General features: G+C 59.9%; 3 protein-coding genes across 18 annotated transcripts; 2 read left to right on the forward strand and 1 right to left on the reverse strand.

Annotated features, from left to right (window-relative positions):
• Window positions 1-4,174: 4,174 nt before the first annotated feature.
• UBA7 (ubiquitin like modifier activating enzyme 7) lies at window positions 4,175-11,373 on the forward strand (the record flags this gene model as incomplete). The annotated part of the gene is given in 25 exon segments (XM_057488813.1): window positions 4,175-4,298; window positions 4,301-4,326; window positions 4,420-4,453; window positions 4,456-4,551; window positions 4,622-4,724; window positions 4,977-4,996; window positions 4,999-5,049; window positions 5,143-5,492; window positions 5,714-6,221; window positions 6,306-6,364; window positions 6,493-6,752; window positions 7,093-7,187; window positions 7,261-7,458; window positions 7,461-7,525; window positions 7,611-7,677; window positions 7,679-7,864; window positions 7,867-8,242; window positions 8,941-9,076; window positions 9,078-9,161; window positions 10,546-10,621; window positions 10,624-10,637; window positions 10,707-10,787; window positions 10,832-10,944; window positions 10,990-11,298; window positions 11,346-11,373. Coding segments are annotated over 25 exon segments (3,459 nt in total), but the record flags the coding sequence as incomplete, so codon positions are not given.
• Window positions 11,299-23,793, forward strand: CDHR4 (cadherin related family member 4). 15 transcript variants are annotated; one of them, XM_057487430.1, is made up of 19 exons: window positions 13,646-14,895; window positions 17,210-17,394; window positions 17,517-17,679; window positions 17,755-17,846; window positions 18,298-18,408; window positions 18,978-19,081; window positions 19,275-19,411; window positions 19,683-19,866; window positions 19,961-20,114; window positions 20,355-20,448; window positions 20,695-20,898; window positions 20,975-21,114; window positions 21,328-21,478; window positions 21,564-21,784; window positions 22,021-22,163; window positions 22,662-22,718; window positions 22,820-22,907; window positions 23,100-23,130; window positions 23,645-23,793. In XM_057487430.1, the coding sequence occupies exons 1-19, from the start codon at window positions 14,400-14,402 to the stop codon at window positions 23,698-23,700; spliced, it is 2,811 nt and encodes a 936-aa protein (XP_057343413.1). In that variant the 5' UTR covers window positions 13,646-14,399; the 3' UTR covers window positions 23,701-23,793. The 15 variants fall into 15 exon arrangements, 14 of the variants coding, with proteins under 14 accessions (XP_057343426.1, XP_057343418.1, XP_057343429.1 ...); XM_057487433.1 differs by having other exon boundaries at window positions 23,103-23,130; XM_036878446.2 differs by lacking the exon at window positions 13,646-14,895 and adding an exon at window positions 15,941-16,873.
• Window positions 11,542-13,209, reverse strand: INKA1 (inka box actin regulator 1). 2 transcript variants are annotated; one of them, XM_036878455.2, is made up of 2 exons: window positions 13,056-13,209; window positions 11,542-12,382 (listed from the first exon to the last, which is right to left on the reverse strand). In XM_036878455.2, exons 1-2 carry the CDS (start codon window positions 13,104-13,106, stop codon window positions 11,582-11,584), a joined length of 852 nt encoding a protein of 283 aa, XP_036734350.1. In that variant the 5' UTR covers window positions 13,107-13,209; the 3' UTR covers window positions 11,542-11,581. The 2 variants fall into 2 exon arrangements, with proteins under 2 accessions (XP_036734350.1, XP_036734351.1); XM_036878456.2 differs by lacking the exon at window positions 13,056-13,209 and adding an exon at window positions 12,543-12,562.
• Window positions 23,794-23,838: the final 45 nt, after the last annotated feature.

Raw genomic sequence — 23,838 nt, forward strand, 5'->3', positions numbered from 1 at the left:
GCTGTGCCCTTTGGCGGACCTGGGGCCCCCAAGGTGCCTGCCTTGGCCTCCCCCTTGGGTGTGGTGCCTGGGGTGGTGGAGTTCAGGCTGGAGTGGTGCCCAGTGCTTTACCTGCAGCCAGAAAGTCTCAGGTTGTCAGCTGCCTGCAGACACAGTGGAACAGACCTTCAGTGACGTCCACGAGGAGTACACACTTAGCAGAATAGTTCGGAAAAGTCACAGACAGCTTCAGCCTTCAAGAAGCAAAGTTTAGCAACCCCCAAGGAGTGGGAAAATCCAACTTCCAGAGTTACCATGACAATAGTTAGAATATCGAGGTCTCAACAAAATATAAAAAGGAAAGCATGGTCCTTTTACAGTAAAGAAAGAATTTGACACAATTTTGGATCTGAAATGAAAGATTTGCTGGAGTCACAAAAGTCAATTGCTTCCTTATATAGCAGCAATTGAACAATCAAAATTAAACAAGTCCATTTACATTAGCACCAAGAAGTGGAGAGGAAGAGGAAAAAGAAAAGAAAAATAACATAAATCTAATAAAATACGTACAAGATCTATATGAGGAAAATTACAAAACTGATTATAGAAATCCAGGATCTAAATAGATGGAGAGATTTTCCAGATCAAGAGATAGGAAGACACAGTTCTTCCCAATTTGATCTACAGATTTAGCAAAGTCCCAGTAAAAACCCCAACAAGTTATTTGGTTAAAAACAAGAAACTGACTCAAAAGTTTCTATGGAAAAGCAAAAGACTAATAGCCAACACAATATTGGAGAACTAAGAGGAATGACAATACCCAACTTCAAGATTTATTACTGGTAAAAAAAATAGACAAATGGATCAACAGGACAGAATAGAGCCCAGAAGTAGAGCCCCACAAACATAACCAACTGACCTTTCACAGAGGGGCACCGGCAGTTCAGTGAAGGGGGCGGGTTTCCACAGACGGTGCTGGAGCAGCCGGACGTCCACATGCCAAGATGAGTCTAGACGCAGGCCTCACACCCTCCACAAAATCAGCTCAAAAAGGGTCCTAGAGCTAAATGTAAAACGCAAAACTATAGAACTCCTAGAAATAGCAGAAAATCTAGGTGAACTTGGGTTTGGGGCAGACTTCTTAGATACAACACTAAAAACATGATCCATGAAAGATAAACATTTATAATTTGGATTTCCTTAAACTTAAAACTTCCGCTCTGTGAAAGACACTTAGAGAAATGAAAAGATCAGCCACAGTCTGGGAGAAAAATCTTTGCAAAACACATATCTGATAAAGGACCTGTAATCAAAATACACAAAGAACTCTTATCACTCAACAATAAGAAAACAACCCAATTAAAAAATGGGCAAAAGTCTTAACACACACCTTCAGAAAGATACACAGCTGGCAAATAAGCATATGCGAAGATGCCCCACATCATGTCATCAGAGGGCTGCACATGAAGCCATGAGATCGGCGCTGCAGCCTGACGGAAGGGCTAAGGTCCAAAACTGCAAAGTGCTGGCAAGGATGGGGGCAACGGCAACAGGAATTCATTGCTGGTGGGAAGGCAAGGTGCCACGCTGGCAGTTTCTTACAAAGATCAGCGTGGCTTCATAACCCAGCCATTCTTACCCAAATGAGTTGAAAACTTATGTCCACACAAAGCTCTGCACATGAATGTTCATAGCAGCTTTATTAATAAAATTGCCAAAAAATTGGGAGTGACCAAGACATCCTTCCATAGGGGAAATTGTGTGTGTGGTGTGAGGTGTGAGAGATGATAGGGACGCTCCTCATCTGCGTGGTTCCCTGACAGAGGTCTAGGGGTAGTAGCAGTTATGAGAAAAGGAGAAACTCACTGAAATGTACCCACCTCTTCCGCTTTTCCCCGGGATGCAGAAGTGTTCTATTCAACTACAAATTTCCGAAATAATTGCTTCAGACAGCTTGATTTGTTTCAGCAGAGGGGAGGGTTCCTGGAACTTTCTGACCCTGTCATCTGCCCTGACATGACTGAAGCAGCGCTCCCTTAAACAATCAACAGGCTGAAGAAGAAGAAAGCACAGGAGAAGTTAGCAAAATACCTTAAAATGAATGGAAATGAAAACACAATGTATCAAACTAATGGGATGCAGCAAAAGCTATACTGAGAGGATAACAGAGCTATCCCACCTACACTACAGAAGTGTCCATTGGTGGATGACTGGGTAAGCAAAACATGGTGTATACACACAACGGGATGTAAAAGGAAGGGAATTCTGCAGTATATCACAGCATGGATGGACTTGGAGGGCGTTTGCTAAGTGACATAAGGCAGTCACAAAAAGATAATCTGGCCCTGGTTTCCAGTACATACGATGCACCCAATAAGTGTTTTGAGTGAAAATAAAAACCAAAACTATTATTACTTATTATTTCCCATTACTAAGATGGGTGTAATTTTTTAAAAAGAAAAACCAGTGTTGCCACAATGTGGAGAAACAGGAATTTTGTACACTGCTGGTGGAAAACAGTTTGTTGGGCCCTCAAAAAATTAAAGACAGAATTGCTCTGTGAGCCAGTGATTCCACTCCTAGGCATATACCCAGAATAATTGAAAGCAGCACTCAAATACATGTTCAGGGGTGACCACAGCAGCAGTACCCCTGACATCCAAGGTGGGGACAGTGCAAATGCCCATTAGCAGGTGACTGGATAAGCAAATTGTGATTGATGCACACGGGAAGAATTATTCAGCCATAAAGAGGAATGAAGTGTTGATACATGCTGCAATTTGGGTGAACCTCAAAAGCATGCTAAGTAAAAGAAAGCAGATACCAAAGTTCATTTTGTATGATTTTTCTTAAATGAAATGTCCAGAAGAGTCAAATTCTTAGAGACAGAATATGAGTGTTTGCCGGGAGCTCGGAGGGGCGGGGCGGGGGCAGGGTAGCAATCAATGACTGGCTCTGCGCCCCTCACGGGTGAGGAGAAAGCTTTGAAAGTAGGGGGAACACATTGTGAATATACCGAATGCCACTGAATTGGACACTTTAAAATGGTTATTTTACTGTTATGTGAATTTTACATCAATTTTTAAAGAAGAACTTGTGACAGCACGTGGTTTAGCTCCTGGAGTTTTGTGGGACCTATAGCCCATCCTCCAGAGAGCTGCCCCCAGGCCCTAGAAGGCCGAAGCTCACACCTGTGGGTGAAGGCTGCACAGGACAGCTCTGCTCTCCAGCTTCCTCTGAGGCTACAATCACTCCAAATGAAAATTTAAATGAAAAGTAAGGACACGTGATTGTGGCTGCCCTGTGCCTCCCACCCTCAGGTCTGGCACTCAGAGACTGACCGCCCTCTCTGAGACCTGGGCACCCCTGACTGGCCACCCAGGGCCACTGTCTGTCCTGGTCTGGGGGAACCCTTATTCCCCAAGGAGTGGCTCCAGGCCAAGCAGACTCTCTCGAAGGTGTCAGGCTCTGCCCAGGTCTGTGGTGGGGGTCCTGGGGGTGGGACAATGCAGCCCATGTGTGCCTGTGGCCTCTGGGACGGCACTGGCCTGTCCTCTGGGGTCGATAAGTCTGTGTGGTGCACAGCAGGCCAGGAGAGTCGCTGGGACAGGTGGTTCCCACCAGCACTCGGTGGCAGGACACACATCAGGCAAGGGCCCTGAGGGGCAGGGGCCTGAGGTTTGGGACATGTGGGGAGCCACAGAAGACCGTGGCATCCAGCCCACATGACTCCCTCCCGTGGCCGTACCCTTCCTCGAGAGGTATCTGCTCTCCCAGAGGCAGACAGACCCAATTCTGTCCCATGTTGCCTGTGCCCCAGGGACGCCAGAACTCAGCTGTGACAGGCTAGGCTGTCCGGGACAGGCAGCAGGCAGAACCCAGCAGCGGGCTCAAAGTCTGCTTTCAGTTCTGCACTCCCTGAAATGGCAGAAGAGCCAGGCAGAAAGCCGTGACCCGCAGCATCCTTCACTCGCTCGGTCCCAGAGCCTGTGCGCTAGCCGCAGCGCGGCCCCAGTGTCACCTCCCGCACACAGACCCACCACCCAGCCCTTGGCCTCGCAGCGGCCGTCCGGGACGCCTCCTTGTTGCTGGGTGAGGGGCCGTACTCAGGCCAGCTGTGAGGCCCAGGGTCGCGGGGAGAGTGGGGTGGGGTGGCCTCCTGACTGCTCATTTCCAGTGACCTGCCTTCTCACTTCCCACCCACAGGCAGGTTCAGGGGGCCACGGCCCTCCAGTCAGGCCTTCAGGGCCTTGAGGCTGAGGCGGCTGAAAACCTGGTCCTGCTAGGCACGGGCAGCCTCGCCCTGCATGATCCCCATCCACCTGCTGGCCCGACCTGGCTGCTCAGGTGAGGGTCCTGGGGCCCATGGGTTCCCAGAGCAGGTGGGGGAAGGGCCCAAGGAAAAGCTCCTTGCTCAAGCCAGACTGGGTCCCCCTCCAGTTTCTCCTCTCAGAGCAGAACTTGGAGAGGAGCAAGGACTGGTAGCTGAGCTCAGCGGAGCTGTCCAGGTGTGCATCCACACCGGGGACGTCACCGAGGACCTGCTGCTGGGCTTGGCAGAACTCCAAGGTGGCCCCCCAACACCCACTCCAGGCCAGCTCAAGCCTCACTTCAGCCCTGCTGACACGGGGTCTGCAGGCAGTGGTGCTGATGGCCTCAGGGCTGGAGGAGCAGCTGAAAGTGGGCGCCTTATGCCACAAGCTGGGCATCTGCTTTCTGGTGGCTGACACCTGGGGCCTGGTGGGGTGAGTGGGACTGCCTGCCCAGCCCCAGACCTGTCTTGTGCCCCTCCAGACCCTGGTCCTCAGTGCCACCCCCCTGCTTCCTCCACCCCAGCTTGCAAACTGCTCCAGAAACCCCCACACCCTCTAGCTGCCCGCCTTTCCCAGCATTCCTCCCGAATCCCGGCCCTCTGGGCTTGCCTGAATGTCCCCACCCTTCACCACAGTCACGGCGGTCGACCGCTGAGCCGCCTGTGACCCCCACCCCCACCACAGGCAGTTCTGTGACTCCGGTGAGGCCTCACTGTGCAGGACCCTGCAGAGGCAAAGCCCCTGACGCTGCCCTCCAGCAACCCCCCCAGGGGGTACAAAGGCATGGTGCTCACTGCTGACCAGGAGGGGCCTGCCAGAGCATGTGGGAGGCAGGCATAGGCACCCCCAGGCAAGCCCCCTCTCGTCCAGGGCTCTCCCAGCGTTCTCACTGCGAGAACAGAGGCTGATGTCCACCGCTCCTGTGATGGGGACTCAGTGACTTTCTCGGGCATTGGGGATGGGGCTCAACTGCTGTGCTCCCAGCCTGGCGGAGAGCCGGGGAAGCCCACCTCCTCCAACTCCACGCTCAGCCCCCAGCCCCACAGGGCCCTCGGCCTTGTCCTGGAGACAGGTTCTCCCTCCACCATCCTCGAGGGGCAGCAAGGTCGGGGGCACGACGCGGGACAGGAGGGCATGTGGGAACTACTCAGGTCCGGCGTCATGCTGACTAGCCTGGTTCTCCCCCAGGGGACAGGACCCTAGAGACTGGGACGCGGCGACTTTCTCCTGTGACCTGCGTTTGGGGCCCACGCGTGTGAGCCACGTGAGTGTGGGTGACTCTGAGGCAGGGAGTGTGGGAGCCTGCGGGCCCCGCGTGCGGGCCGACCCGAGCGCGGGCCGACCCGAGCAGCATGCCCTCTGCAGGGGCCTCTGGAGGCAGCCCTGCTGCAGCCCTGTGACGGCCCATTCCGGAGATGCAGTGTGCCCGCTGCCAGCCTCAGGCCTTCCATGCACTGCACAAGGCCCAGCACCGCCATGGCCTCCCACGGAGGCCCTGGGACCCTGTGGGTGGCCTTGTTCGCCTCCCGCCAGCCTCTGTCTACCTCACAGATCCAAGTGTGAATGCCAGCGGCAGTTCCCCACTCATATCAAGGGAGTCTAACACTATGTCCAGACCAGAGGTCGGGCCCCTGAAAGGGCCAGGTGCAGGGCCCAGGGACACTGGCTACCTCCTGACCCCTCAGAGCCCAGCTGGCAGCCACACCAGGCTGGTGAAGCCTCAGGGGCACCAGCTGGCACCAGGCATCCTCCGATGGGGCTGTCCACTTGGGCTCTGCCTCCTCTTCTGTGGAACGGGGTGGGTGCATCTGAAGGACCTGAGGGGAGGTGGAGCTGGGCCTGTGGAGATCCACCCCAGGCGTGTGTGCAGAGACGGCGGTGGGCCGGGCCCAGGCCCCGGGACCCCTGAAGGGGACAGGACAAGCCATGGCCCGAGCTGCTAGGTGAGGCCCTGAGTGTGTGGGGGACCTGAGCGCCGTGGCAGCCCTGCTGGGTGCCAGACTGCCCGGGAAGTGCTGGAGGTGGGCACAGACACAGGCAGGCCAGCCTGGGAGGGCACAGGCTCAGTGTGGGTGGGTGTCAGACAGTGCCCAACACCAGCCAGCAGCCTGGAGGCTTCACACCCTGGCACAGTCCCCCTGCCGGGTCCTGAGGGGTTAGGAGGTGGCAGTGACCCCTAGACTCAAGTGCTGGCCTCTAGGCAGTCTCCTGGAAGCTCATGCTCCAGGGCCAGTGGCTTTACTTGGGTGCCCTCCACTGTCTTCCAGAAGATGGGGACCCCCTTCCCAATCCTGAGGACTGCACACTGGTGAGGAGCTGGGTCGGTGTGCAAGTCTTAGCTGAGCTCAAGACTGGGGTCCTAAATAGAAGAAAGAGTCCTGAGACCCTGACCTGGAAAACTCAGGGCGAGGAGGAGAGGCATTGGCACCCCAGGTCTGCGCTCTGGGAGGGGCCGCCGCCGTGAGGGGCAGGGCAAGGTGTCTGGGCCTGGTGTTCGGGATGGGGAGGTTGGGAGAGCCTGGGGGCCCAAGACTCTGGCTAAGGCTGCTCCTGCCTGCACTTGAGCGTGGCGCTGAGGGCTGCATGCTGTTCAAAGGCTTGACCCTAGTGGGCCTGGGGGCCCGTGGGGGCGATTGCTGCCATCTTGGACCAGCAAGAACACTCCAGTCTCAGGCACCAGTTCCTCTTCAGGTCCCAGGACACTGTTGGGAGTGCCAGCCCCTCCCTGCAGCCCTGGGCCCCGGGCTGTCCTCCCACAAGGCCTGCACGCCCACCACCCCACACGCTGCTTTCTTCTCAGAGGCCCAAGGCAGAGCTGGCTGCAGAGGCTGCTCACCACCCGAGCTCAGACTCGGGGGCGACCTCACCCACCTAGCCGCCAGATCCCGCCACAGAGCACATCCTCAGACACAGCTCCTCCCACAAGGATGGTGTGGCGGCCACCGTGGGCAGTGCCCAGAGCCATGAGTGCTTGATGTGGGGACTCAAGCCCTTGTCCAAGGCTGCACCAGCCCCCTCCTGACCCTCTGCCCTGCTGCAGGGCGCCATGAGGCTGCTTGCTGCACCTGCTATCTGAAGCCACAGCTGGAGGCAGACACGCAGGGCAGCTGGGCCAGGGCTTCAGTGTTCATTCCGCAGGTAACTGAGGACTACAGAGCCCCCGCCTCCGAGGACACTGCCACCCTGTCAGCACCGGGCGGCACTTCCTCAGCACAAGCGAGTGCCCCTTGCAGGTAGAGATCGCCCAGGGGATGCCTAAGCCATCTGGGCTGCAGACCTGGTCCCCACCTGACACCTCACATTCCTCCCCCGCCACAGTGGGCCTGGGATGACTTTGAGGGGCTCTTCCATCTGGCTGACGAGACCATCACCCACCGCCATCAGTAAGGCCACCAACAGGGGGCGCTGGGAGCCAGAGTCCTCACGGCTTAGCCCCAAACTTCTTCCCGTCTCTGAAGGGCCCAGTCTTCTCTGGCAACCCCTGCTCTTGGTCCAGCTGCAGGACACACCCCTCCTCTGTGTGCTGGTGGCTGCTGACCTGTATGCGCAGATGCACGGGCTGCCTGGCTCACACACCAGACTGTGTTCAGGGGACGACTGAAGTTCCTGCCACTGCCTGGCCCCCACCACCTGGGGACCCCCTTCCCAATCATGCTGGTAACCTGGAGCTGGCTCGGGCCTCTGCTAAATTTGGTGAGGTCCCTGGCAGTCGCCCCAGCACCCCAGGCTGCCACCCAAGGACCTGACCCTGTCCTCGGCCTGGGAGGCAGGAGGAGCATGGAGCCAGCTCACTGCCTTGCAGGCCCTCTGACCTTGCCTCCCTCTAGGCTGGGGCTCACGCTCTGGCCCCTCATAGGCGCTCTCCCTTCTCTCTTCCCCACCCCACCCCAGTTCCCAGGGCAGATTCTCAGCAAAAAGCCCCACAAACCACTGGGCCTGGGAAGCAGCTAGCTTCCCCCCACCCTCGGTGAGGACAGAGTCACACAGGGGCACGTGTGCAGGCAAGCACTGACACCCATGCACTCACCGGGGACAGGGGGCTCCTGGGGAGGAACTGCAGCACCAGTTGAGGGGTCTCCCTGCAAGTGCAGGCTTGGCAGAGAGACCAAGACTAGGCACTAGGCTAGGGTGCAGGAACAGGGCTGAGGCCTGCCTGACACCCCCTTCCCCGCCAGGCCCTGAGCACTCAGGGGGACTGCATGAGCCCCTGCAGGTCTGGATTGTGGGCCCTCCCCAGAGCTCCTGGCATTTGAGACAGTGGGGGCTCTCAGTGGGGGCGGGGCTGGGATAGGGAGGCTGATGGGGAGGCGCAGAACTAAGAAGGTCTCTGGGCCCTGGCCTGAGTCCTCCTCCCAGCAGGACCCCAGGGGCAGCTCACTCAACCCGAGCCTCAGCCTCCTTACCTGGGACAAGGGGAGATGTGAGCGCCCAGCCCCCAGAACTGGGAAGACCTGTGCGGTGGCACACAGTGGGCCATGGGGACAGGCACAGAACAGCGTCAACACTCTTGGCTTGGGCCATGCAGGACTATGATGGCGACTTCCATGTGGCTTTGGCAAGTGAGCTCAGAACTACGGGATCCCACTGGCCAACTGTGCCCAGGAAACCCTGCCCCTTGGGGCTCAGGTCTGGGGGTGGGGGTCTAACCTAGCTCTCATCTGGGGTTCAGAACAAATGTCCTGTCTTTGGCAGAGCGAGGAACCATGGGCCGGATTATCCCAGCCATCGCCACCACTACAGTGGCTGTGGTAGGCCTGCTGGGCTGGGAGCTGTATAAAGCCTTGGGCAGGCAATGGCCCTCAGCGCCTGACCCATCTGGCTGAAAACCGCTTTAGCCACTGGGTGCCTCGCGCCCCAGCCATCCAGAAGGTGCATGCTTGACACCCTCCCCACATCAGACCTGGGTTTTCCCTGCACCAGCCCAAACAGGTCCTCCTCTGGCTGTGGGCTGCACCAGAACCCAGACTCCTGGGGAGCCCTCAGAACTCCCTCAGCCCCTTCCTGCCGCAAAGCCAAGCTAGGTCCTGTCAGACGCAGGAAGCAGCCGTCAGATCCCCCTCATCCCTCCACTGCCCTGGGTCTGGGGGAGCGGCAGCTTTAACTCATTAGTGGAGCCAGACATCCCCACAGCCCCCTCCTTCGCAAGAGTGCCCAGGGGAAGGCGCTGGGGAGGGGCCTCTGCCCCAGCCCCGGATGGGGTCTGACTTCTGCTGGGGATCCTGCCCCCCCATGTCAAAGGGCACCAGCTTGCCACCAGGGTGTGGTGTCTGCAGGCCAGTGGGGTGGGTGTGCTCGTGTTACAGGTGTGAGTACCTGGGCTCTGGGCGTCGAGGGAGCGTGTCCCCACATCAGTGTACCAGGTGGGCTCTCTGGTGCGGCTGTGTGATCATGCGTGCCAGTGTTCTGCTGAGCGCAGGGCTGGGAGCGCCCCTGGCCGGGAGCCCAGGCTCGGCAGTACTCGGCATTTCCATGGGGCCCAGGAGAGGGGGTGCGGGGCAGAGGTCATGGGCCAGTGCTAGGCTTCTGCTGAGCAGCTTAGGGGTCCCTCAGGGCACAGCACACAGAGCCCCTTTGTGAGAGCCGCCTTTAGCTAGCACACAGCTGCTTTGTCTACGGGGCGGAGGGAGGGAGGATCCCTCCATCCCACCTCTGGCCTCATCTCAGCCTGACCCCACTGTTTTCTCGGGGACCGGCAGGGTCCCACTGTCCTCACCTCTGGCTGCCTGCCACCCTCAGCTGTGGGTGCCAGAACCCCAAGACTCTTGAGATAGGGGAGGAAAGAGGGGACAGGAAGAGGAGGCCTGGGGACTCCCTACAGGGGTCACTGTGCCCCCGTGTGCTGGGTAGTAGCCCAAGGCCCTGGCAGGACAGGATTAGGGGACAGGCCGCACCCCCTGGCTCCCGGCTTTGAGGAACAAGCAGCTCTATCAGATATCAGAGACCGCAGCGGCCCTGCTCCCACTTCCTGAGGAAGCAACGGCCCCCACCCCCACCCCCACCCCCCGGCCCGCCTGTGTGATGGATTGCCTGTTTCCCTGTGCGGGGGGGCCCATAGCCCCATTTCCTGTGCTGGCCCCATCATGGGAGGGAGGGTGCTGAGACTCTGGGCCCAGAGCCCACCTTCCACCCCCACCCCCCAGCTTTGCTTCCTGCCTCTAGTTCAGCTCCTCCCCTAGGAAAGGGGCCTGGCTGCTGGTCACCGGGAAGGGGAGGGTGTGTGTGAGAAGCTGCTTATTCCTCCCTGCACCCCCAGTTCCATCACCCGAGGTGGACCTGTTGGGACCCCCGGACAGTGCCTGCTGGGCGGCCAGAGAGGAGCCTGGCGTGGCTGCCGCCCATCTCCAGGCAGGCCTGGTTCCCCTCCCCCAGGCTGCGCCCACCCTGGCCCAGTTGGCGCCTGACCTGTCTCTCTAGGAGCAACACGGGCTGAGGGCGAAGATGCCGCTTCATGGCTGGGCCCTGCTCCGTTTGGCAGGATGGTCGCCTGCGCCTGGGGTGAGCCCCCTGCCGGCTTCAACCAGGCACTGTTCTGTCCCCAGAGGTTGGAGGTGGGGGACTTTCCCCCTCCTGGCCCCATCCGGGCCCCTCACACCTACCTGAAGCTTTCTTCTGCCAAATGGCGCTGGCAAATGGGCTGGGGGTGGGGTGCAGGGTGAGGGCCTGAGGAGAGGCCCCCACGAGCTGCCTGCTGGGCCAGCCCCGTGGGCCCCCCACAGCCCGCTCCCAAGGGACCTGCCGCTTCCTGCCTCCTGCCAGCCCTGCCTGCCGCTCCTAAAATAGTTTCAGATGTTTCCTGTCTTGAGCTGCTCCTGCTCCTGCTGGGGCTCCTCATGTCCCACCAGCACCCTCTAGTCCACGCTCCATCTGCCACAGCTCATCTACTCCATGTCCCCCACTCCGCCAGGATGATGGAGCTGGCACAGCAGGTGACAGGCCAGGTGCCAGAGCCCGGGCGCGTGCTCCTGGAGCTCAGCTGTGAGGGCGAGGACACCGCTTTCCCGCCTCTGCGACAGGCAGCCCCACCACCCACTTCTCTAGAGCCCTGTGTCCCAGCCCCAGGAGGCACGAGGTGCTCAATTAATGCTCGTTGAAGAAAGACGTAAGTGGAGAGGGTAACGGAAGGAGGGACAGGAATGCACAGGGGGTGGTGTGGGCAGGCCAGGGACCCTGCAAGGAGGGAAGGAGCGCTTTAGGATCAGAGCCTGGGCTGTGCTTCCCAGGCATGGGGCTGCCTCACAGAACAGGCCAGTCCAGAGCAAGGCCTTTATTGTCCCGGCTGGAGGGCAGGGTCAGAGGTAGCTGGCAACATCACTGCAGATGACCGGCTGGCGGCTGCGGCAGCTCAGGAGGGCTGCAAAGCGGGAGATGTCCGCAGGCAGTTCGGGTTCTGGGCGAGGGGGGCATGACAGCCGCTTTCCCACCATAGCTGCCCGGCGCGCCCTGGCCAGCTGGCGTCGCAGCTGCTCTGAGAGGCCAAGCAAGAACTGGGGGGGGCGAGCACGGGCACGGGGCCCTCCCCCTCCGTCCCCCTCAACGGCTGCCTCGGGCAGCTCCATCCAGTTGTGCACCAAGTCAGCAAAGCAATTGTCCCCCAGCACCAGGGGCTGGCGACTGCGACCTCTGCTCAGCAGGGCTGCTGTCCAGTCCTCAGCTTCGAGCCCTTGCCAGTGCTCCAGGCAGGCATCCGGGGTGGACTTTGGCCGTGGTCGGTGGGCAGGTGGTGCACTGGCCACAGGGGCCCCACCGGCCAGAGGGATGCCACTGGTTGAGAGGCGCTGTCTGTGAGGGGCCCACGCTGGGGGCGTTGGGTGCTGGGCAACGGGCACCTCTTCCTCTCTCCACGTGCTCCCTGACACTTCCGAGAAGCCAGAGTCCCAGTCCAGGGCATGCTCCCTGGAGACCCCCACGGACACAGCCCTGTCTCCGGTCACCACACTTTCTTCCTCCCCTTCCTCCAGGCAGCAGATGGGGTCCTCTTCCAGGGCATCCGAGGCCCTGAGCCGGTGCCTGAGCCGCACACCAGGGCAGGGCCTGGCAGGGGGCAGAAGGGGACCGGGCATCGGGGGTGAGCCTGACTGCCGGCCACACAGCTGCGGAGGAAGAGAGGGCAGAGGTCGGAGGGGCAGCTCTTGTCACCCCTGCCTGCTTCTAGGCCCAAACAAGGCCCAGGAGGGCTGGGTAGGCCTGCGGGCCTGGGCAGCCAGGCTCCAAGTGGGCACGGGGCAGGCATGGAGGCGCTGGCACACGAACCTCGTGTGGCTCCCATCAGCCGACCTGCTGGCAGTCTGGCAGGCTGCAGCACGCAGAGCCGGGCAAGTCGGTACCCGCCACAGGGCGGGAGCCAGGGTTGCGGGCCTGCACGGGGAAGTAGGTCCTGCTCAGGGCTGGGGGCATCCCGTGCCTCTTGAGGGATTCGGCTCCCTAGAGCGCACAGTCTTTCAGAGAAGGACAGATCACTGGCCGGGCGGGCAGGTCCAGCCTGCGCTCGGGGCGCCCTTAGCAGCTCCAGCGCTCCAGCCCCTCGCCGCCCCTGCTGCGCCCTATCCCTCCGCCGCCCGGCAGCGCGGCCAGCTGGGCGGCTGTTACTTGATGCCCAGGCAGATAGATCCCAACCGTCCGAACCCAGACGCGGGACCTCGGGCCGGGGCGCCACGCAGCCCGCTGCCCGCCCCGGAGGGCTGGGGGTGACCCCACCCGCGCGTCGTCCGGGCGGACGGGCCGAGCACCCCACGCGCCCTCGCGAGCCGCGGCCGCCCAGCTCACCAGTTCCCGGCGCAGCGGGCCCAGGACACGGCCGGGCCGCCCGCTGTGCATGCCCGCGCCGCTGCGGGGCCGCCCCGGGCCCGCCGACCCCTGCGCTCCTCGCGCGCCAGCCGCCGCCGCCGCCGCCGCCGCCCCAACATCTGGCGGCCGCGCCCCGCCCCCGGCGCCGCCGCCAAGGGCCGGGCGGGGCTGCAGTGGCCCCGCCCCGAGGGCCGGCGGGGGGCCAACCCGGCGCCCAGCCCCACCCGCCCGCGCTGTGGACGGCCGGGCTGCAGCGGGGCGCCCCCGCGTGCCCCGGGACCCGCGGCCCTCCTGCGGCTGCGGCAGCCGCCCCAGAAGGGGGCTGCAGGTCCCCCGGCCGCGTCCATGTGGGGCAGAGCGCCCCCACGCGTCTGCGTCCGCCCCTGCGCCGGCTTCGGCAGTCCTCGGAAGGGACCTCCGCTCCTGGCGTCCGCGCTGCCCGGCGGGGCCGCCCTCTAGTGGGGAGCGCGCGGCGACAGCCGCTTTCCCTCTGTCGGCACCGGGCACACGGGGGTGAATGCCGGGCCGGAAGGTCAGAGGCCGCCGCCTAGGGGAGGCTAGGTTCAGTGCCGCCTAACGGGAGACGGACTAGGCAAGTCAGCAGACCAAGAGAGCGCGCGGAATGAGGGCGACGGGCTAGTTTGGGAGAGGGGACCCTCAGGGGAGGTGGCATTCTGTATGGGGTCAAGAAGAGGGGCATTCGAGGCGAGGGGGGCGCCGGTTTGAGTTCCTAGGAGGACCGGAGCTGGGCGGTGCGCACGTCCAGGAAGCTGACGGTAGCTGGGGAGCGGGGAGGGTAGCCGGCTTAGAAAGGAACGCGGGGGGTTGTTCTTGGTGTGATGGGGGCACTGGAGCTTTTGAGCAGGGCGTGACCCGGGCCGGCTCCTGTTCAGGTCATCCCGGCTGCTTTTGGAGAACCGTTCTGTAGTCAGAGCCGAGGCTCCGGCCCTCATCAGCAGGGAGGCCAGGGCCTGGGCCTGGGTGGGGTTAGCGCACAGAGGGGGTCACTTTGGGGCCTTATTGGCTAAAATCAAGCCTCGCGGAGGTATCAGTGTGGGTGGAGAGAGAGGGACATGGAGGATGGCTTCTGGTTGTCTGGCCTGAGCAATGTCGGATGGAATTGCCATGAACCAATCCAGGAAAGACTAGAGAGGAGTGGGTTTGGGGGTGAAAACTGAACGATCGTTTGTGGACATGTGACCCTTGAAAAGCCTGTTAGACGTCCAAGAGGAGAGGCAGGGGCAGCCGCAGGGTGCGTGTATGACTGGAGTTTGGGAGAGAGATCGACACTAGGGCCTTGGATCTGGGAAGGAGAGCCGGTGGATGGTGCCTAGGGCCGGGGGCCTGGGTGTGCCAGGGGAGGCGAGTTTAGAGGAGGGCGGCGGGCCACAGGGAACCCTGGGACACTCCACTGCATGCAGGGGAAGGGGAGGCGGAAGCAGCAAGGAGTGGGGCAGGCGCAGCTGGAAGGGGGAGGATTCTGAGAGGGTGTGGTGGGCACTTAGGACCCCCGGGGAGCAAGTGCCCAGTGCTGCCTGGGAGGCGAGGGTGGGGAAGGACCTGATGAATACAGCAGTATGCCCAAGGCTGTGGACCCCGTCCGTCCGGCAGCTCTGTGGGCAGAGGGGCCAGCCTGACTACTGGCTAGAAGCAGTGGGAGGTGAGATCTGGAGACAGCAAGTGCAGACAAGTTTGGACCTCGCCCTGCAAAGGTCACGAAGGCGCAGCTCTCAGAAGTGCAGCTCAGTGAACGTTACAGACTGTGCGGCTGCCTCCCAGAAGGCCCACCTGCCCCAGGAGCCCACTCACTGTCCCTCCAGTTGGTATCCCCAAATATAACCACTCTTTTGGTTTCTATCACCAAGGATTCTCTTTGCTCCTTGAATGCAGACAACTTCTGAGATATTTTGTTGACGTTGGGCCTGGATTTTGTAGGCAGATAAATTTTTTTTTTTTTAGCTTCTCCTAGTTTATTTTATTTGTTTGTTTTTTTGTTTGTTTATTTTTTATTTTGGTATCGTTAATGTACAATTACTTGAACATTATGATTACTAGACTCCCCCTATTAACAAGTCCCCCCCCACATACCCTTTACAGTCACTGTCCATCAGCATAGTAAGATGCTATAGAGTCACTACTTGTCTTCTCTGTATGTACTGCCTTCCCCATGGCCCCCTCCTTCCTGCCACATTATGGGTGCTAATCATAAGGCCCCCTTTTCCCCCTTCTCTCTCTCTTCCTACCCATCCTCCCCAGTCCCTTTCCCTTTGGTAACCGTTAGTCCATTCTTGGGTTCTGTGAGTCTGCTGCTGTTTTGTTCCTTCAGTTTTTTCTTTGTTCTCATACTCCACAGATGAGTGAAATCATTTGGTACTTGTCTTTCTCCACCTGGCTTATTTCACTGAGAGCATAATACCCTCCAGCTCCATCCATGTTGTTGCAAATGGTAGGATCTGTTTTCTTATAGCTGAGTAATATTCCACTGTGTGTATGTACCACATCTTCTTTATCCATTCATCTACTGATGGACACTTAGGTTGCTTCCATTTCTTGGCTATTGTAAATAGTGCTGCGATAAACATAGGGGTTCTTATGTCTTTTTGAATCTGAGAAGTTGTATTCTTTGGGTAAATTCCAAGGAGTGGGATTCCCAGGTCAAATGGTATTTCTATTTTTAGTTTTTCGAGGAACCTCCATACTGCTTTCCACAATGGCTGAAATAGCTTACATTCCCACCAGCAGTGTAGGAGGGTTCCCCTTTCTCCACAGCCTCGCCAACATTTGTTGTTGTTTGTCTTTTGGATGGCAGCCATCCTTACTGGTGTGAGGTGATATCTCATTGTGGTTTTAATTTGCATTTCTCTGATAATTAGTGATGTGGAGCATCTTTTCATGTGTCTGTTGGCCATCTGGATTTCTTCTTTGGAGAACTGTCTCTTCATATCTTCTGCCCATTTGTTAATCAGGTTATTTGCTTTTTGGGTGTTGAGGCATGTAAGTGCTTTACATATTTTGGATGTTAACCCCTTGTCGGATATGTCATTTACAAATATATTCTCCCATACTGTAGGATGCCTTTTTGTTCTGTTGATGGTGTCCTTTGCCGTACAGAAACTTTTTAGTTTGATGTGTTCATTTTTAGTCCCATGTGTTCATTTTTGCTTTTGTTTCCCTTGCTCGAAGAGATACGTTCAGGAAGAAGTTGCTCATGCTTACATTCAGGAGATTTTTGCCTATGTTGTCTTCTAAGAGTTTTATGGTTTCATGACTTACATTCAGGTCTTTGATTCATTTCGAGTTTACTTTTGTGTATGGGGTTAGACAATGGTCCAGTTTCATTAGGCAGATAATGTTTTAATGGGGGTGGGCCGCTGGAGCTTGGACTCTGTGGGGTAGCAGGTCCTGGGCCTAATTTTCCTGGGTCCTGTGCTTGCCCTGTCTCCCAGAACTGTGTGACCGAGACTGCCCTCAGCCTCAGTTTGCCCATCTGATGCTTTACCCTTCTCTTCTCCCATCTCCTTTGGTTGTAGTGATGAATGGAGAGAATTCACTGGGAACAGTGAAAGAAACTTCTTGATGCCTAATGAGTCTGGAGCCCAAGTCAGCAGGGATGGGCGGGGCTAGAATCTGGGGAGTCCAGGAGTCACGCCTGCCCAGCTGTGTTTGAGCAAGTGACCTGGCAACAGGACGTGCCTGACAAACACGCGGGCCTCCTGGCATCCCTTCTACCGACTGTCTGCAGGCTGCTATGCTGCTGCTCAGGCCCCCCGCGCTGCTGCTTACCCTGGTAGTCTGCGGTGAGGAGCTCACCCTGCATCCCTCCACAGCGGATGATGGGGTTGTGACCCTTCTCAGATAAGCTACCATGGAGGGCAGGGGCTGGGGGAAGCCAGGGAATGGCAACGATCTGAACCCCTGACTCTCATTCCTTAACCTGGATGCTTCCCTGACCAGGTCCTCACTTCCAGCCTGTGAAATGAGCTGACCCGTGGTTGGACGTGGGGGACAGGAAAGCGCTTTGGTGGTTCAGCCCCTAGATGCGGCCAGGCCCTGACGCAGAGGGCAGGACTCTGCTCGAACGTGTGGTTCTGTGCACATGGGGGCCTCCCACCTGAATTGTCTCCTCCTCACAGACATCTGCTGCCTGCCCTGGTTCGTAAATGTCTCTGAGAGCCAGGGGCCTGGCACGGTCCTTGAGTCCTTCTCCTTCAACTGCTCATCTCACGTGCCTACCCTGGAGCTGCTCCATGTGCAGCCACCCACCACCTTCTTCAACCCACCCAGCCTGACCAGGTGGCAGGGGATCTATGTGGGCATGGTAAGGTCATGGGCACAGCTGGAGGCTGGCGGGGGGAAGGGGCAGACCTTAAGCTCACAAAGCCAGAGGCGGTGTAGGGGATGGAGAGCCCAGACCGCATGTAGCACTGCCATCTGCCTCAGGTTACCCTGAGCAGCTCAGCCCGGCTGGATGCCCTAGCAGTGAACCACTATGAGCTGCGGCTGCGGTTCACGTGTGGCACTCATGTGATGGAGGGACCCCTCTCTGTGGATGTGCAGCGGGACTCCGGCCGTATCCAGTGTGCTGGCCGATTTGCCAGCCCAGGTAAGGCTGGGGCAGCCAGTAGGGGGTGAGCAGGCATGGCCTGAACAGAGCTTCCCTGACCTCCCCTCTGGCCAGCTGGCGAAGTCATCCAGGTGCCGGAAACTGTCCAACCTGGCGCCCAGCTATACACTCTGCTGCTCCCAGGCCTGGAACTCCGGGGTGCCCAGGTGAGCCCAGCACACACATGGTGCGGTGTAGCGCGGGGAGACACAGGGAGACCAAGCACGGCCCGCAGAGGGACCCTTTAGTGTGCGTCTGAGCCTCTGCATGATGCGTGCTTCAGAGAGCTGCCAAGGGCTGCCTGCCCCCAGGGGCCGAGGCCCTTCCTACAGGGACATCTCGGGGGCCGAGTTCTTCCTTCAAGTTCTCCCAGGTGTTCTGAATTCTCCAAAAAGACTAATCCCAGTTAAAAAACAATTGGTTGAAAAGCAGAAAGGACAGAGGATGAGGGCCGGGGTCAAGCTGGAGGCTGGGGAGGCCAAGCTAGGGTAGGTGTCAGTGTGGGCTATGGGTGGCTGGGTGTGGACAACGACCTGCTGGGGTGTCGGGGGATTCTGACAGGGATGCCAGGGGCTCTGGGGGCTGGGCCTGGGACCTCCAGCATCTCTGTCCTGGCAGGTGAGCATCACCAGTGCCCAGGACCCTGCACACTTCCCCGGACCTTTCTCCATCGATGGGCAGGGTTGGCTGCGGGCACCGCCCCAGGGCCTCAAAGGCCAGGCTCCAAAGGTAAGCACGACTTGGGGTCTTGGGACACATGTGGGCAGAGCCACTGCCTCCTGGGTTTTGTTTGTTCCCGGCCTCTGCGGTCCCCCTGCCCTGCCGCCTCTCCCAGGCACCGCCCATACCTGCCCCTGCCGCCTTTGTTGGCCTACTGCCGCACAGGCTCTGCAGATCCAGGAAAAAGGGCACTCTTGGCTCTGGAGCTCTGGGGGCTCTGTACTGCCCCCGACAGCGAGGGGCATGCCCAGAGCGGCGCGCAGGGAGAGAGTGCTCTGGGGGAGCAGCTGGGCAGCGGAGGTCCCAGAGCGCCTTCGTCGGAGCTCCTCCCGCGTCCTAGTGACGGGCTCCCAGCAGCCGGGGTGGTGAGCCGCCTCGTGAACGGTTTGGGTTTCCCTCTGAGTGGGGCTTCTCCATGACCAAGAGCGGGAATCGGCAGAGGGACCAGTCACAGGAGCAGCGAGGGCAGGGGCTCCTTGCGGAGGCCCCCCAGGGAGGCCTGTCTGCAGGGGAGGCTGGGCACGGACACACAGACGGGCACACTCTGGGGCTCCCTTCCTGTTCTGTGTGCACTGCAGGCTTTCCAGCTCCACATCGTGGTGACCTTCGGACAAAACCGGAGCTGTCATGGGGTGCTGAGAGTGGACGTTCTGCCTGTCCCCTCCAGCCAGGTCTCCTTCCTGTAAGGGTCTGCTTCCCCAGGAACGGGGCAGGAGGCACGCCCGAGGCCCAGGGAGTTAGGAGAGGGTTAGGGTGTGGGACTGCTGGAGCTGCCCAGCTGGCTTCTGTGCAGGGGAAGCTCCACGGGAGGGGCCCGCGGGCCAGGATGAGGCTGGCAGGAGCAGGCAAGAGCCAGTGACCCCCTTTTGGTCCAGGGAGCAGGCCCAGAACATCACCATCCCTGAGAACCTGGCTCCCGGGAGTAAGGTGGCTCAGGTCCACGCCCAGGGCTCTGACGTGCGCTACGAAATCCTCTCCCCAGCACCGTGCCCGCTCTTCTCCATCGGACGTGGTGAGGGGCTTGGGGTTGGGGTAGGGCACAGGGCTGCCTCTGTGGCTGGTCTGGAGGTGATCTGCGCTATCCTCTCACCCTCCTGAGAATCGAGGCTGGAGCTCAGGCCGAGTCTGGGGTGCTGTTGAGTTTGGGGGCTGGGCCAGAGTTAGTGGTGAGCCTTAGAGGGGGCAGCCAGGGTGGCCAGGCTCAGTGCCCTCCCCTGCCAGTGACCCCAGTGGGAGGGTGGAAACAGGACCATCTGTGCCCCCTGCCCTCCTGCCTGGCCCAGATGATGGTGTGGTCCGGTCCACCGCACCCCTGGAGCTGGCACAGGCCCCAGGTACAGCAGTTACTAGGCTGCAGGTGAAGGCCTATGAGCGACTCCGGCCCTGGGCCAGCGTCGAACAGGACCTCACGGTGAATGTGCGGTCGGTCAACCGCTGGCCTCCACGCTGCCTTCCAGCGCTACTGGTGTGAGTGCCTGGAACTTTCCCTGAACTACTGGGCCAAGAACCGCAGCTCACACCCAGCCTGATACTTGCCCTGCCACCCTCCCACTACCTCCAGGACACAGATCCCGGAGACCACGCCTGTGGGCACCGTGCTGACCACCTTCACTTGCACTGACCCGGACTCCCCTGGCTCTGCCCTTGACTTCCAGCTGCTGTCCCACAGCCCTCCTGGCCCAGCCAGCCTCTGCCTTCGAAACAGGGTCCTGGAGGTGCCCAGCCCATTCCCAGTCCCCCTGCTGCATGCCTGGGACAAGAAGGGGGGAAGGCTGAGGGTCAGTGGGAGCCTCAGTTGTGGGGGTGAAGGAGATGTTGCTGGGGCCAGCCCGCTTTGCAGTGTGGAAAAGAGGGTCAGGGCCGGCTGGCTGCAGATGCCCTGGCCTGAGGCTTCCGGTGTGGCTCTAGGTTCTCCCAGGCCTTGGCTTGAGGCTCTCTCTTGCCCCTCTGTCCAGGTGAATGCCACGCTGGACTGTGACACTCCTGGGGTGTGCTTCCAGCATGTGGCCTCCATCCTGGTCCTCGATGGGGGCCAGCCCCTGATGACCAGTGAGTGACCATCCCCGGGTCCAGAAGGTCAGGACAAGGCCATCTCCCTCAGAACCTGGGTGGGCAGGGCTGTCTCCACTTCAGACTCCAGGGGGCCATATCTCTCCAATTCCAGACCCCACCCCACTCCCACCCCACCAGGGGAAGGCTACTGCCCTTCCTCTGTCCAGACCCACTTCCTCCTCAGACCCCCAGGGCAGGGCTGGGCATCCCAGGCCAGCTCCCTGACTGCCAAATGGCCTCCAGCTGAGGTGCCAGTGCTGGTGACAGTGACGCCTGTCAACGAGTTCTCCCCAGCCTGTGCTCCACGCACGTTCCATGTTCGGGAGGATGCGGGACCCCACACTCTGCTGGGCTCTGTGGTGGGCACGGACGCGGATTATCCTCATGACAGCGCTGAGTACTACGTCTCCGGCAGGCCCGCTGTCTTTGCTGTGGACCGTCTCAGCGGTACTGCCACCTCGGGGCTGGGAGGGGGGGTGGAGCCGAGCTGACTCTGCAGCTGAGGCCACGGCACCCCTTCCAGGAGAGGTCCGCCTCCTGGGGCGGTTGGACTACGAGCTGCAGAGGTGGTACAGGCTTGCTGTCCTGCTGGCAGACCACAGCCAAGACCAGGACCCCACCCACCGCCGCTCGGGCTCCTGCACCATTACCATCGAGGTTGAGGTGGTTCAGCCCCAAGGCCTTGATGAGGGCTCAGACTCTAGCGTTCTGCTCTCCCGCTGTGCCTCAGTTCCCTCCGTTGGTTGGCTAGACAGGGTGGTGCCTTCCTGTGGAAAGCCTTGCAGCCTGGGGCCTGACACCAGGGCTGTGGCGGGAAGAGGCGGAGGCACTGGCCTAGGGGTTTGGAAAGTGGGTGACCTGACTGCCTTCCTGCAGGACGTGAATGACCATGCTCCCGAGTGTGAGCCCCCACTCCAGGAGCTCATCGTCCACGCACCCCTGGGCCGTCGTATGGAGGTGACCAACCTGTCATGTTGGGTACCCCAGGAGCCACAACGCCTGGCCTTCTCCTACAGCATCGTGGCGGGTGAGGGCCATGGGGGCCACTAGGCCGTCCGGAAGGGGCAGGACATGGCTGGCAGTGGACCCTCCTTCTGCTACTCTGTTTCCAGGGAATAGCCAGAGCCGATTCAGACTGCAAGGAGCTGCCTTGGTGCACAGTGAAGCCACGGTGGGACCCCCCTGGCCAAATCAGCCCCATACTCAGGAGCTCTTGATCCGTGTGGCCGATGCAGGTCCCTCCATACCCCGCCTCAGCACCACAGCCACGGTCATTGTGCATCTAGTCCCCTGGAGGGCCAGCACAGAGGCCACCAGCACCCACAGAGCCACGGTGAGGGGCTCCTCGGGCCCTGTGGGGATGGGGAGAGAAGACCTTGGAGGGTGAGGTAACCCAGTTTTCCAGGGGGAATGATGTGGGAAGGCATTCCAGAGGGAACTGCTGAATGCAGAGCCGGGCAATACAGAAGCAAACCTGGGGTGTGGGGTGGCCCAGTCCTTGGAGGGGTTTGAAGGCTGGATATCGGGGCATTTGGGCAGGGCAGTGGTGAGGCTGTGGCCCCATTTCAGGTGCCTTCAGGGGTGACACCCCTGCTCGTGACAGATACAGAGGCTTTCTGGCAGCCGGAGCCCTGGTTCGTGGTAGTGCTGACGGTGACGGGCGCCCTTCTCCTCGCGGCTCTGGGCTGGCTCCTCAGCAGGCCCCTCCAGGGGTAGGGCTCCCATCCCCATGTGCCCTGCCTCCCCAGCCCACTGACGGACCCGGTCTGCTGTAGGTGGTTTCACCTGAGAGTTGGTGACAAAATGCCCAAGCTGATGAGCAGATTAACTGATCTCAAGGAGGGCTGCCTCCCTCCAGGGGTTGTCAGGTCAGAGGCAGAGACCCCGGGAGGAAGTTGTCTCCACCATTGGCAGGGCCCAGTCTTGAGATGGGCCAGGCGTGGATGAGGCCCAGGCTGGAGCCTGAGTCCGCCACACATTATGCATCCACCCCTATTCCTGACCCATGCCCTCCACTTGAATGTGACCTGCCCCTGAGACTGAGTTTCTCGTGGGCACAGGCCCAAGACTAGAGGAGGGTCGGGGTGAGCATGTGAGCCCTGCATACAGACGCTGGCTACCCCCAGTCTAAAGGGGCAGGTGAGGGTGCTGGTTCCCGGGGCCGGCAGGCCTGCTCCCTCACTGCTTGGGCCCTCCTCCTGGCAATTTAGGTTGGCCCAGGTGATACAGGCACCAAGCAAACCAGCCCAGTGTCTTCTGCCAAACAGGTCAGCCTCTTTTGCATACCTCTATGCCTGGGAGTCCATCCCCCAAACTCAGGCTGAGGCCCAGAGCCTCATCCTGCATTCCTGCTCCTACTCTGCCCCAGCACCCAGGGAACCCAGGGGTCCATGGAGGGGTTCGTGGCGGCACCAAGGATGCAGATGCCCCAGCAACCCAGCAGCGTCCGAAGCCTGGTATGTCAGCCTCGCACCCTGCATGGTGGGCCCCGAGGCTGCTCCAGAGACTCCCCCTGCCCAGCCTGCTCCTTCCCCGTGGCTGTCTACCGCTGGGGGGGCAGCCACACCAGCACCGCCGGGGCAGGGGAGGCAGGCCTGCGCCTGCTCCTGTGGGCAGGGCTCATCTCGGCACCGTCTCCTTTCCCTCAGCAGCATTTTGATGGCAGAGCGCAGGATTCCCGTGAGTACCCGCTTCCTAACCATTCTCCACCTGGGCCCACTTTCTCTCCTTTTCCCACTTCAGTATCTCCTCCTACCACCAATCCACTGTCTGATCTTTCCCTGAATGGAGTCTGTCCTCAGCCCTCCTCCCCCCTCAGCCAGTGTTTGTCAAGCACCTGTAGGACCAGGAGATGACTCAGCCCTGGACTGGTTTCTGACCACAAGGGAAAGGGGGAAGGTGGAGACGCCCCAGGACACTCCACTGTCAACCAGTGAATTATGTCAGAGTAACCTGGCACTGGGCTTAGGAGGGAGCTGGGGTCCAGTTTTGGGGATTCGAGGATACTTCCTATGCATTTGAGCCAGACCTGAAAAGATGTGCTGAGAAGGCAGGAAGGGTACAGGCTGGATCAAGCAGAAGTTGGGGGGGGGTCACACCAAGGGTCCTGGAATGTCTCCCCTACCCTTAGCGGAAGGAGGGAGGCAGTTCTTCTGAGACCAGTTCTCTCTCCCTCCCGACCACCTGAGGTCAGGTACAGGCAGAGATTACCTGTTCAACACGCGCACGGGAGCCCGGCGTTGGCTCTGAGGCCGAGAAGCTGCTTCACTTTGTGGAATTTGTTGTGATCATGGGCTGTGATTTTGAGTTGATTCAATAATAAACAAAATTACAAACAGAGAAGTCCCAGCCTTGTAACCTACGTGTGGGAGCAGCTCTGAGATCTGT

This window comes from Manis pentadactyla, chromosome 1 (assembly GCF_030020395.1).
Source record: "Manis pentadactyla isolate mManPen7 chromosome 1, mManPen7.hap1, whole genome shotgun sequence".
Taxonomy (NCBI): domain Eukaryota; kingdom Metazoa; phylum Chordata; class Mammalia; order Pholidota; family Manidae; genus Manis; species Manis pentadactyla.